This window comes from Habropoda laboriosa, unplaced genomic scaffold (assembly GCF_001263275.1).
Source record: "Habropoda laboriosa isolate 0110345459 unplaced genomic scaffold, ASM126327v1 scaffold67, whole genome shotgun sequence".
In the NCBI taxonomy this organism is placed as follows: domain Eukaryota; kingdom Metazoa; phylum Arthropoda; class Insecta; order Hymenoptera; family Apidae; genus Habropoda; species Habropoda laboriosa.
In genome coordinates, this window is record NW_017100242.1 from 5,347,437 (window position 1) to 5,359,002 (window position 11,566).

Genomic DNA, 11,566 nt, shown 5'->3' on the forward strand with positions numbered 1-11,566 from the left:
CTTCTCGTACTCGCACTTGAACTGCTGAGCGTACTTCTCGAGAAATTCACGCGGTACCAAGTCGCGATGGACTTCCTCGCAGTGCGCTTTCAACACCCAAACGCTGCTGAACTCCTTGTTGCAATGCTGGCACGTGCTTCTGGTTAGCTCCGGTATGACGTCGTCGTCGGTGTGCTCCTCGGCCTCTTCCTCTCTCTCGCGAGCAGCTTGAGCAGCTAGAGCCTGTTTCTGTTGCTCCTGCTTCTGTTGTTCCTGTTGGGCTTGCAGCGCGGCAGCAGCTTCCTCCTCCTTGCGCTGACGTCTTTGGTGGTTCTCGTTGAACTGCATCACCAGGTCGAATCCGAAACTCTCGAGGAGATGCTTGTACATCTGTGACGTTTTGTGACGCGGCTGGGATAGAATGTCCTGCGTGGTCTGCGAGGAGTGTTGCGTGGATTGCTGCATGTGCTGCTGTGGTCCGGGCGTCGTCGACGCAGGCGGCGGTGTTTTCGCCGTTGTCGACGAGGCGAGCTGCTGCGACGCCGCCAGCTGTTGAAACAATGCCAGCGGGTTGCTGAAAATACAGTAGAGCTGTTGATGCGTGGCGAGCTGCTCTTGGTTGACGAATAAAGCGCTGCATCGAGGACAAGACAGCATCGTTCCGCTGTTCCCAGACGTGCTGGTGTTAACCGGCGGGCTATTAGGACTGCTCGGTGGCGGCTGTTCGATCAACGGGCGGGCAAGATCTAGTTGTCCGCTGGCGGCAAGGTCTGGCAGTTTACTGGCCCTGGTCTGATGAAGCACGCTTCTCATGTGAATGTCCAAAGTGCTGCCCTGCGAGTAGGCCACCTTGCAGATGTTACACTTGTACGGTTTTTTGTCCTGGTCTTGCTGCGAATCGGGCGATTCCGTTGGACTAGCTGGCGGTATCACCGAGATCAACGTGTTGTTGTTACCCTGCTCTTGCATCGCTCTCTTCAGCTTGTGCAGATGACTGACGCTGTTGTAATGAACCAACAGTATATTCTTCTGCGTGAAACTCTCCTTGCACACGTCGCATTTGTACGGTCTATTCGGGTCCAAATATTTCTCCATCGGGTAGGACATCTTCTCCCCTTTGCGGTGCAACAGCGTTTTATTGTGACCGGTCAAGTAACTCTGCCTGGTGAAGGCGACTTTGCAGCGATGACATTTGAACTTTCTCCCCGGATCGTGGTACGAATCCTCGGCGACCGGTTGACTGTTCAGATAATCCTCGAGAAGACGTTGCTCCTTGTGCAGCGGCGACGAGTCGCTCGCGTCGCTCTCCTCTTCCTCCGCCTTGCTGGCATCGTCTTCGACGTTCTGTTCGCCGGAGAGGTTGCCCTGCCTGCGGAGAGCCTCCTCTGTCAGAGCTTGAAGAAACGGATGGGCGTGCAGCAGGCTCTGCTTGTATTGCGTCAGTTCGTCCTCGTGCAGGTCCGCGTGAGCAGACTCGAGGTGTCTCTGGAGCGCTTGAACCGAGCGAAACGACCGTCCGCAGAGCGCGCATTTCGTCGCATCTCTGATCGCGTGATACTGCGAGTGCTGTTGCAGCTTCTCGAGGGTTTTGAACGCCAGGCTACATTGTCCGCATCGATACTTGTAAACGTGTTTCTCGCTAACGGCAAGCGTGGGCGTAGTGGCCGGATGGGTCTCTCTGTGATGTTGTTGCAGCTCCTCCAACGAGCGACACACGCGGCCGCAGACGGTGCATCTGGTGATCTCCTCGATCTCCTCGTTGGTGCCACGCTCGCTCATATCCTCCTCTTGCGGCGGTTTAGTGGTGGTGGTGGGCGATGTAGGTGTAGTAACCGCCGGCGTCGAAGTGTTTCTCGGATTGTTGTTCAGCCAATGGCTCTGGTCCACCAGGAGCAGCAGCCGTTGTAAGCCGTCCGCGTTCACCGAGTGAATTTGCATCACGTGCTTCTCGAGAGCGGAACGCTCTTTGAAGCCGTCCTGGCAAAGCGGGCACAATAATTCTGGCGTTGGCTCTTCCTTTACGGCCTCCGCTTTGTCCTCGGCATCCTGAACGTGGGCCACTTGCAAATGCTGCCTCAATTCTTCGCGCGACGTCGGCTGATAAGTGCAATACGGGCAGGTGACTTCCTCGTGCTCGTTCTCCGGCTCTTGTTCTGCCTCCTGATCGTTATCTGGCTCTTGCTTCACTTCGCTGCCGCAGTCGCTACCTTCCTCTCGTCGTTCTGGAAGAAGAAAACGGTAATACGGATTCGTCGAGTGATACGAACAGAGGGTTTCATCGACGTTAACGAGCGTTAAATTAAATCGAGAGCGGCGTTCTTACGTGGACGTGTGCGGAAAATGAAATATTTATACGTACAATATTTGCAATTTCTTATTTCTATTCAAAGCCACTTTAACGTCAATTTTAGAGATACTTCGGTACAAACTAGTTCTGAACAGTGAAATCCGGAAATTATCATTTGGAACACCACGCAACAGAAATAATTCTTCTCCCTTAATATTCCGATTACCATCTGCCGATAACGCGAGCGTATAATTCCCCTTTCTATTGAGGCGCCGATAAATCCTCGATCGACATAAAAAATCTTAACAACCATTAATCTTGCAGCTGCATGTGAATAGGGCTATAAGTCGATAATGTTGTGAGAGAAAGTAAATTATGTGTAACGGCGGCAAAAGCATTTCTCGCCCTGGCGACACCAAATTTTTGTTCAGTGTTATATTTTGCAGACTCACGTTTCATTTCATTCAAATTTTAAAATTACTAACGACAGCATTTAGAAATCATTGTAATCGAGATATTTTCTCAAATAACAAACACAACACGCTGGTACCATAATGGCGCTACTATCCTTCCAATTGCAAGGCCCTATTTAGGACAAAATTTGGTAAACAGTCGAGGATTACTAAAAGATATTCATTATATCACATTTCTTTTTCCCGATAACAGCAGAAATTGTAAAATTGTCTAAAATTGAAAGTTGAAAATTTTTAATTTAAAGAAACGCGTTCAATAAATCTACATAATTTCTGGTATCGTTGTCGCTGACTTCAATCATCTACAAAGCAACAAAAAAAAAAATCATTGGAATGGTGACAATTCCAATAAATTTGGTTTAAATTCCTCACAATTCATCGTCTACTTGAGAAAAATGACCTTCGTTGAAAACTATGAAAATGAATCGAGAGAAAATGTCACCGTTCATTTTGGGGGCAATCTCGTCATAATTTGGGGGACAAATTCAACGGTCCTAGGCCGCGCGCACACACGACACACGAAAGTCAACGAGTTAATGTGAAAGAGTATTTCGGTAACGACGAAAAATATCGAGGGAGGCTCGGCAATGGTGTGTGCAGACGTCGCAGATGCTTCCTTGTCCGGCAGTAACAATACCACTTGAAATTACAGATTGCCGATGCGAAATTACCGGCGGGTTGTTCTTCAGGGGGGAAAACGCGTACACGCCGGAGAAAGCAAGACGCGAAATAAAGAAAGACCGCCTATTCGCGTGGTCTGCCATTGTCCAAAACCGCATTTACATCGAACAGGCGTCAGTTGCGAGGGAAAAACGCGACGAAGCAACGCCTGCTGCTGGTTTCGCTTTATACGTATACACATCGGTGCTGTCCATCATAGAAGCTCCTTCCCAGTTCGTCCCCTTCTATAAAATATTGAATTTTCGACAATTGTCGGAATCAACGGAGGAAATACGAAACAATTCCAACTTGACGATAAAGGAAACGTTAGATGCTTGCAGGGACTTGTCGGACCTTTTCTACGAATAGAGAGATAACACGGAAAACAGGCGATAAGAGCATCTTTTACCAGCGATGCAATCATGCGTCTTTTATTACAGCAAATTGGTAAGTTTGATTAAATCTTATTTTATCACTGATAAAACACGAATGGTGCATTTGCTATAATGGAATACGTCTAACACGAGACTTGTATTAAAAATTTAGCAATCTTACTTTCATCTCGACAGGTTTTACGGGCTTATCCTGACGTGATATGCTTTTTCTACCTACGAAAGATACGAGTACAGTTTCGGTTGTTCAAATGGGAAACAGCCCCTATTTCTCGAAGATAACGGAACATTTGTCAGGGTTCTTATAGTGTGATAACGGTGACAAAATAGTAGAGGCTCCCCAAACTTCTGGAGTTCAGCTTAGACAGCACTGCGATGTGTATACCGTTCTCGTATATTTATGTAAGTACAGACGGTCGATATAATAACACTCGGAACTGGTGCGTGTCATGGCACACGCCATCGCCATATGCCACGCGAAATTACCGTCATTGCACGCTAATTACGCGATAATCGATGAAAATATTGAATTCATTAAGAATTCGGCACTTTACTCGTGCGGCACGCGAATCCTCGTCGAGTTCGCTCTTTTAGAAAAAAAAACGATTTAATAGACGCGAATTCTGCGTGTATTTAAAGAGAAGAAATACAGTTCGCTGTATTCTCTCCAAGTCGACAGCTAATGCTCTTTTTTATACCATCTCGACCTTTCCGACATGGCGCGTTTAAGACAAAGAAACGCTCACTTTGCGCGGTACCAGACAATTATTGTACTAAACAATGCTGGCATACTCGATAAACATTCTTTTCTCCTCCCCGTAAAGATTTCTTCTTTTCCTTTTCTTCGTGTGTCAAGCGTGAAAATGAAATTCCAGCGAATTGTTGCACGGTCGTCGTTCTTTGTAAAGAGCGTTCACTTTTAGAGGGGCGTATGTGTACGCTCTTCGTAACGAAAGGGTTAAACGTACGTGTATTTTATACACGATTTAAATTCATCGAGCAAGAGGCAACTGACAATTTATGTGACACTTAAGTATCAATTCGATGAAAATTTAACAACCTCAACACACTTTCCACGAATTTTAATAGACAGCGAAGAAAAAGAAGTATTAAGGACAATCGGAACATTAAAAACTCCCACTCTGCGCAACACTGATTCTTTCATCAAACAAAATATCTCATTACATTCGGTAATATCGTCTTCTCTGACAAATGTAACACTGAACGCTTGGCGCCACTTTCACACTACATTACAACGAGGGACCGTGAATTAAGAAAAAGAAAACGTAGAATAAGTTGGAGTAACTTCGTTCAACTCGCAACGTGTCAATATTTACTCACCATTGTTGGCACTGGTAGCATTCGGGGTAGTCGGTGTGGTGGGACTGGACTGTTGCGCAGGTGGAGCGTCAGGATCGCTCATAACTTGGAAAACGTCACCGATATCGGTGTGCGGGGTCTCGTTCCCTTGGATACCGCTTCGCCGATGAAGCTGATGTAGCTGCTCCATCTGAAGGTGTCTCAACGATCTAACGTGCTGCAACAGCGGCAATCTGTGTCTCGCGCTGAACCCGCAGAGCGCGCAATGGTACAATTTCGCCTGCGATGGCACGTTCGCACTGGCCTCGAGCAGGTGACGAAGAAGTAGGGCCGCGGCCTCGTGCCTCGGCGACGCGGCATGCAGGGCCAATTTGTGAGCGCTGTTTGTATAATAGTCGCACGCGTGACAACGTAATTGCGCGGCGCTCGTGGGCGAGGCGAGGTACTTCAGCTTCCACTCGTTCCGAAGTCCGCCCTCTTTCACATGGTTCACGTGCTGCAGACGCTGAAGGTGCTTGTCAGTCTTGCAGTGCAGTTGGAAGTTTGCTTTCAGATTGGTTTTATAGGAACAAAGTTTGCAGACAAAGTGGCCGGCCACCAGAGCTAGGATCTCCCCTTCGCGCGTTCTCGTTCTGTCCACGGCCAAATGATGGCCGAGAGCCTCCAACGAATCGGTCGCGAAATTGTTGCAGACGCAGCAATGATAGAGATGAGATGGATCGGGATCCGCCGGTTCCGGCGGCGGATCCATGCTGTCAGGCGAGAGGCCAACGTCTCCGCTGAGATTCCCCATCGCGCCCATGCTCGCCATGCCGCCCATGATTTCCGGTGGTAGCTGAGGTGGTAACTGACCACCGGTCATCATTTGGATCAACAGGGCCTGGTTGTAAGCCATGTCCGCGAGGGCGGCTTCCGCGTGCTGTGGCTTGTCCAAGCCGCCGAGATGGAGCAGCTGTTCGAGTTGCTGTTGGTGTTGCTGCTGCGCCTGCTGATGGTGATGCTGCGCCTGCTGGTGGGATTGCAACGCGGACAGGGTCTGCATGTGCTTCACGTTCTGTTGCAGAACCAGCATGTTGTGCGTATGCTTTTCGCTGGTCATGTGTATCCTCAAATTGCGCGCGACATTCGTCTCGTAGTTGCAGACGTCGCATCGAAACGTTGGCTTCGGTTTCCCCTGATTCCCGGCCTGGCCGGTGATGTGCGAACTGTGATTCTGCTGATGGTGCGGACTTCTCGTTGGCATCGGCGTGTCCTGCGAGGACGAGGGATTGTTCGCGGCCGAACTTCCACCGCCACCCTGCTGAAGCTCCTGCATGTTGTTCAAGTGTTTATCGCTCTGCATGTGAATACTGAGATTGCCCTTCGTCGTGGTGGAATAATTGCACACTTCGCATCTGTAGGGCTTGTACCCGCAGGTGTAGGTTTCGCCGCGGGCTAACCTTGGATGCGGTTGACCAGCGATGCAATAGATGCAGGACGTTTCGCTCTCGGGATGTTTCTCCTTCATGTGTATCTCCAACGTCTCCTGGTACTTGTAATGCCAGTTGCATTTCGGACACTTGAGGGTCTTGCACGAGTTTCTGCTGTGAATGCCAGCCAGCGGTCCACCTGGGCCGGCCAATCTGCTGCTGGCTAGGATAAGTTCGCATTTCGGACATTCGACACCGCTCGGCCTTCCTTGCATGTGCTCGGGACAGACACCGATGGTCGTGCCTGTGAGGAAATTCGGCGGTTGCTGGGTCAGCGCGGCGTACGAGGATGGTGAACCCTTTGTCGAGGAGGTGGGCGGCGGTGGTGAGGTGTAATGCATGCCTGCAGCGTCAGGTGCTTTGGCCCACGAGGCGGCGCTCACTTGTGCGCCGGTCCACTGATGCTGCTGCGGCTGTTGATGATTGTACGCGAGTGGATGATTCGAATGTGACGTAGGTGTAGCGGGAGTGCCGGGTGACGGCCTCTGTTGCTGTTGTTGCTGCTGTTGCTGAGGACTGCTCGGTACTCCGGGAGTACTTGCAGGCGTGCTCGTTGTGGTTGGCGTTTCGTGATCGGTAGATTCGGTGCGCTGTTGCTGCTGTTGCTGTTGGCTCTGTATTTGCGCGGGCGACGGTTGCGGGCAGGTCGAACTTGTCACCGGTTCGAGAAAACTGACCAGCGGCTGTTTTCCTCTGCCCACTGCTTGTATGATGGCCGACGCGGTCGAATGAGAAAGTACTTGCCGTTCGTCTTCCATCAGGGTGAGCTGATGCTCGCCCTGGGCATGTGCTACGAAACTTTTCGCGTAGCCGAAACTGAGCTTGCATATGAAGCACATTAGTATAGGTTTTACGGGAACGGAGGCGGCCGGGGGTGGCGGTGCCGCCGGGGGCGGTAGCGGTTGTTTGCTACCCTCCGCGCTTCTATAACTGATCACCCGATAGCTGTGCATCACAGGAAGATCGGGATTGTGCTGTTGCACCGCCGTGCGTTGTTGCTGTTGTTGCTGTTGCTGTTGGTAAGCTTGGTGCGCGTATAATCTCGATACGTAGTACGCGCTCGCGATCTGAGGAAATACTAGAGAATGAGGAACCGAAACACCGCGCCCGTCTACGATACAACCGTCCGGTAAGGAGTCATCTTCGCTCAGCTCGCTCTCCCCTTCGATAATATACGCCGAACCGTCCGGATTGTAGACAATTTTACCGTCGAATTTCTCCACGTCGCCGCCCGTTGGACTAGGACTCGGGCTAGGACCTTGTTGCTCCTGTTGTTGCTGCTGTTGCCCCTGCGACTGCATGGTCATAGTAGTTGTGGTGGTTGTTGTTGTAGTATCCGCAATCGGTGTAGGCGTCGGTATGGCATCGCGGGTGCAGGGTTCCGTGCCCGAGGGTGGACTGGCCGTCCGGGGGTGGTGGGGCTGATGTAGAGCAGCCCCTGCTGCCGGGGGGGACCCGCCCCCTCGACCCCCCTCCTCCTCCGGGCTCATCTCCTGCTTTTGCTGCGCGTACGTGGAATTTTGAAAGGGCCCGCCGTGTTGCTGCTGTCTCTGCTGCTGCTGTTGGTGTTGTTGTTGTTGCTGCTGTTGATGGGCCGCCACCAGCTGCTGGTAGAGCTGATGTTGCCCGATCGCGGTCGACGTATGTTGCTGAAGATGTGAGGGAGGAATGTTGTGGTGCTGAAGGTGGTACTGGGGGGGATGAGGCTCACTGGAGGGCATCACCCCAAACGTGAGGCGGGCGCCAGCCTCACATCACCTACGGCGCCTGCGCCTACACTCTCTCGACTTCCTCTTCTTCTTCTCCTACCGAACGTCGCGCACCCCGCCCCCTTCTTACGCTCTCTCCCCGTCCTAATCACTTGTCCACCGCCGATAGATGCTTTACTAGCTATCCCGACACAACCCCAGGTCGTACCTGTAACATAAAATGGAATTTCACGTTTTAGTGAATACGTCGAGCTTTTTCAAACGATCGGACCCCCCCTCCCTCGAATCGTAGTAATTTCTTTCGTTACTCTTTTTCCTGTCAATTTCACTTTTCGTGTAATTCGAATTTGATACGGAACGTACGTAAGCCCAGCTCTAGTCGAATTTAGAAGAATGTACCGCGCCAGTCGGAGTGAGAATGATTTCGCGAGGAACATTACGAGAGATGGTCTAGTCGGTTAATCCGGGCAAACAGAGGTCGCCCCGAGGACAGTGGAAAGATAGCGAAATACGTAGAAAAGGCGGCAAGCTGCGTGTACAGAGGATCAAGCCGGCAATAGCGGGGCGGTGGGTACACAAAGCCGAGGAGACTTACCAGAGCAACACAAGGCACCCTGTGTTCGGGATTACCTGAGTCCTCGCCGTGGTGCCAGCTGTGTTTGCGACTCGTTGACCGAGCTTATCTATCGATTCGATATTGACGTCTCTCTTAGGCAGAGCGTGTGGCGACGTTCAAGAAGAGAGCCTAACGGAAAGAGGTCGAACGTTCAAGTTCCATCATGAATGCTACTCTTGTGCATGCTTAGATTAAAAACCGTTTTCTCTCCTAGCCTACGTCCCGTTCCAGATTCTCTCTTTTTCTAACAATAAAAGCACAAAACTAACCGCCTAAGCAAATATGGAAATACGTATTCCCCTCTTTCGCGAAACGTTGCTCACACAAGCTTCTACTGTTCTACCATTTCAAGTTTGAGGCACACGTGATGCGCCGTTGCGGTTCACCGTGAGATATCGCCTTCGGGAGTATCACTATACCCCCACAGACATTAGGATTACACAGATTCAGGATTACGCGGATTCCTGTTGGCAACGAGCGTGTGCCTAATCATACAGTCCCAATTACGCGAAATCGCGGCCTCGCGGATGATCGCGGTTCAAAAGACGGCCGCCATAATCTAACGGATTAAAGAGGAGAGGAGCGGGTGCACGCAGATTTATGCGCTTCCAGCTTCGCCTCTGTGTACGTGTTTGTGCATTTGTGGGGGTGTAGCGCGGCGTGACGGGACCGAGAATCACCGATCCCGTGGAAGAAGCTAGGTAAGATACCTAGGGGAATACTTTTCCTCCTTTTCAACCTGTAGCAACCACCGTCTCCTTTCTCGTTCGCGGCAAACGCGCCGCTGGACATCGTGATACATCGTGTAGTATTGCGATATGCCTGTCCTACTCTATCTCGTTACACCTATCCCGGTTCCTCGTCTACCTTTCTCTCCGCTATCAGCACAGTTATTATTCCACGGTGCAAACTCCATAATCCAGTGACCGTAGGCCAGGCATCTCGTAGGTACGTTGCCGGTTTTCTAATGCGTGAGTCGCGGCAGCCGATCATTTCCTCAGATTATTGTCCATCGATCCGCCTAGGCAAATCGCGGTGGTCAGAGGAACGTTTGTCGAGTTTTCCTCCGCCGAAACGCCGGGGATCGGTAATACAGCGATCAATTATCTCCGATGGATGCTCAATTTACCTGGTTTATACGGAGAAGTGACGCGAATACGCCAAACGGGAATAATGCTATTTATTCGGCACCTGGATAAGCGTGTTTTTACCAACACGATTTAATCTTACTTCACGTTGTCCATCAATTGATCTCGTGTATCTTACCTCAGCAACAATTTGGGAAATCCATGTTGTACAATTTGCCTTTTTTTCTTTTACCGTGTTTCAGGTGTAGGCCAGAATTCTCGTTCGAATTGGCGAGGACAGAGGTTTTTATATCGAGATTAACGTGTCGTTTCACAGTACGAGTGAAACAGATATCAAACTCGTTGCGTGACTACCTTACACCACGTTTGTACAATGTGTAACGCGTAGCCAGTAAGCTAACGCTCGATCAGTTAAAGCTGCTAAAAAGCTGACATTCCCATGAAATGACGTGGTAATGGGAAACGTTAGAAATATATCTAACGGTACTCTTTTTCTTCGATATCAATTTTAACACAATTCGCAATTAACAGTTACTATAAAATTTAACAGAAAGTGAAGAGTGAAAATAATCCAACGAGGACGATAGAGCACACGTAGGTGTCCATAAACAAAAAAGAAGTCGAGGGTAACACCGTTACGGAATAGATTAGGGCCGGCGCTATTGTGTAACCAAAAACATCTGCCAATCTGCCATCACCTGCCTGACGTTACCTATTTCTAACTAATTTATTATCCGTTTGGATGAAGCTAGGAGTTGGAAGGACGTTGAAGCTAGCTTTTCGATCGAGCTCGATCTCAATAATACAAGGGTCCATTCTTTCATTACCGCGATAACATCTCAACTGTTTCCAGCAGCATGCGAATTCTCAACGGTGTGTGATTCCGACCTGTAGATTTGGGTTCATAAAACGTCGGTATCTGAAAATTTCTTGTCCCCTCGGAAATTCTTACGCGACACAAGGTACTCCTTTTTTCATCGTCTGACGAACAATCTTTGGTCAAACGAAAGTTAAAAATCTTAGGAAAATACGAGTAATTTCAAGGAGCGCAAATTTGTTCAAAGAATTAAACAAACACAGCTTTTAAGTATCGGATATTTTTGGGAAAATATTTCTGCTAAAGTGATTCTTAGACAATGTAATAATTTTCAGGCAGAATTTCTTCAAATTGAAATAATTTAATCAATCGATGGATTAACGATTAATAATTTATGGAAGAAATTCTTTTAAAAAGGACATAGAATTGGCTGCACAAAAAGTGGATTTTCTGGGATACCAAAGGTGTCTGATGTACGATAAGCGTTTGAAAACCACTGAAATGGGGGAAACACGTCGAACGAGTTTGATGGCGTGACGAACGCAGGATGACTATGTATTTTTAGGAGGATTCATTGGACGAAGCCGATATATCGATTCCACCTTTCCTTCAACGACACAGGAAGTTCTTCCGCGAAATATTGTTGCCGCTAATGCGATCGATGAATTTGATTACTGTGTATCTATCGATCGATACCGAAGGTTGCTCGCGAACTTTGCCGCAGTCAGGCCAATTTTTACCCGATTGATAATACGA

At 49.3% G+C, this 11,566-nt stretch overlaps 1 protein-coding gene across 1 annotated transcript in view; it reads right to left on the reverse strand.

The window, feature by feature from the left end:
• The window catches only part of LOC108572086 (zinc finger homeobox protein 3-like), a 13,713-nt gene extending 5,242 nt beyond the window's left edge, over nt 1–8,471 (reverse strand). Inside the window, 2 exon segments of the mRNA XM_017934277.1 lie at nt 1–2,201; nt 5,133–8,471. The exon segment at nt 1–2,201 is cut by the window's left edge and continues 18 nt beyond it. Coding sequence (XP_017789766.1) covers nt 1–2,201; nt 5,133–8,301 — 5,370 coding nt within the window. The 5' untranslated portion in view covers nt 8,302–8,471.
• Between the last annotated feature and the right edge of the window lie 3,095 nt (nt 8,472–11,566).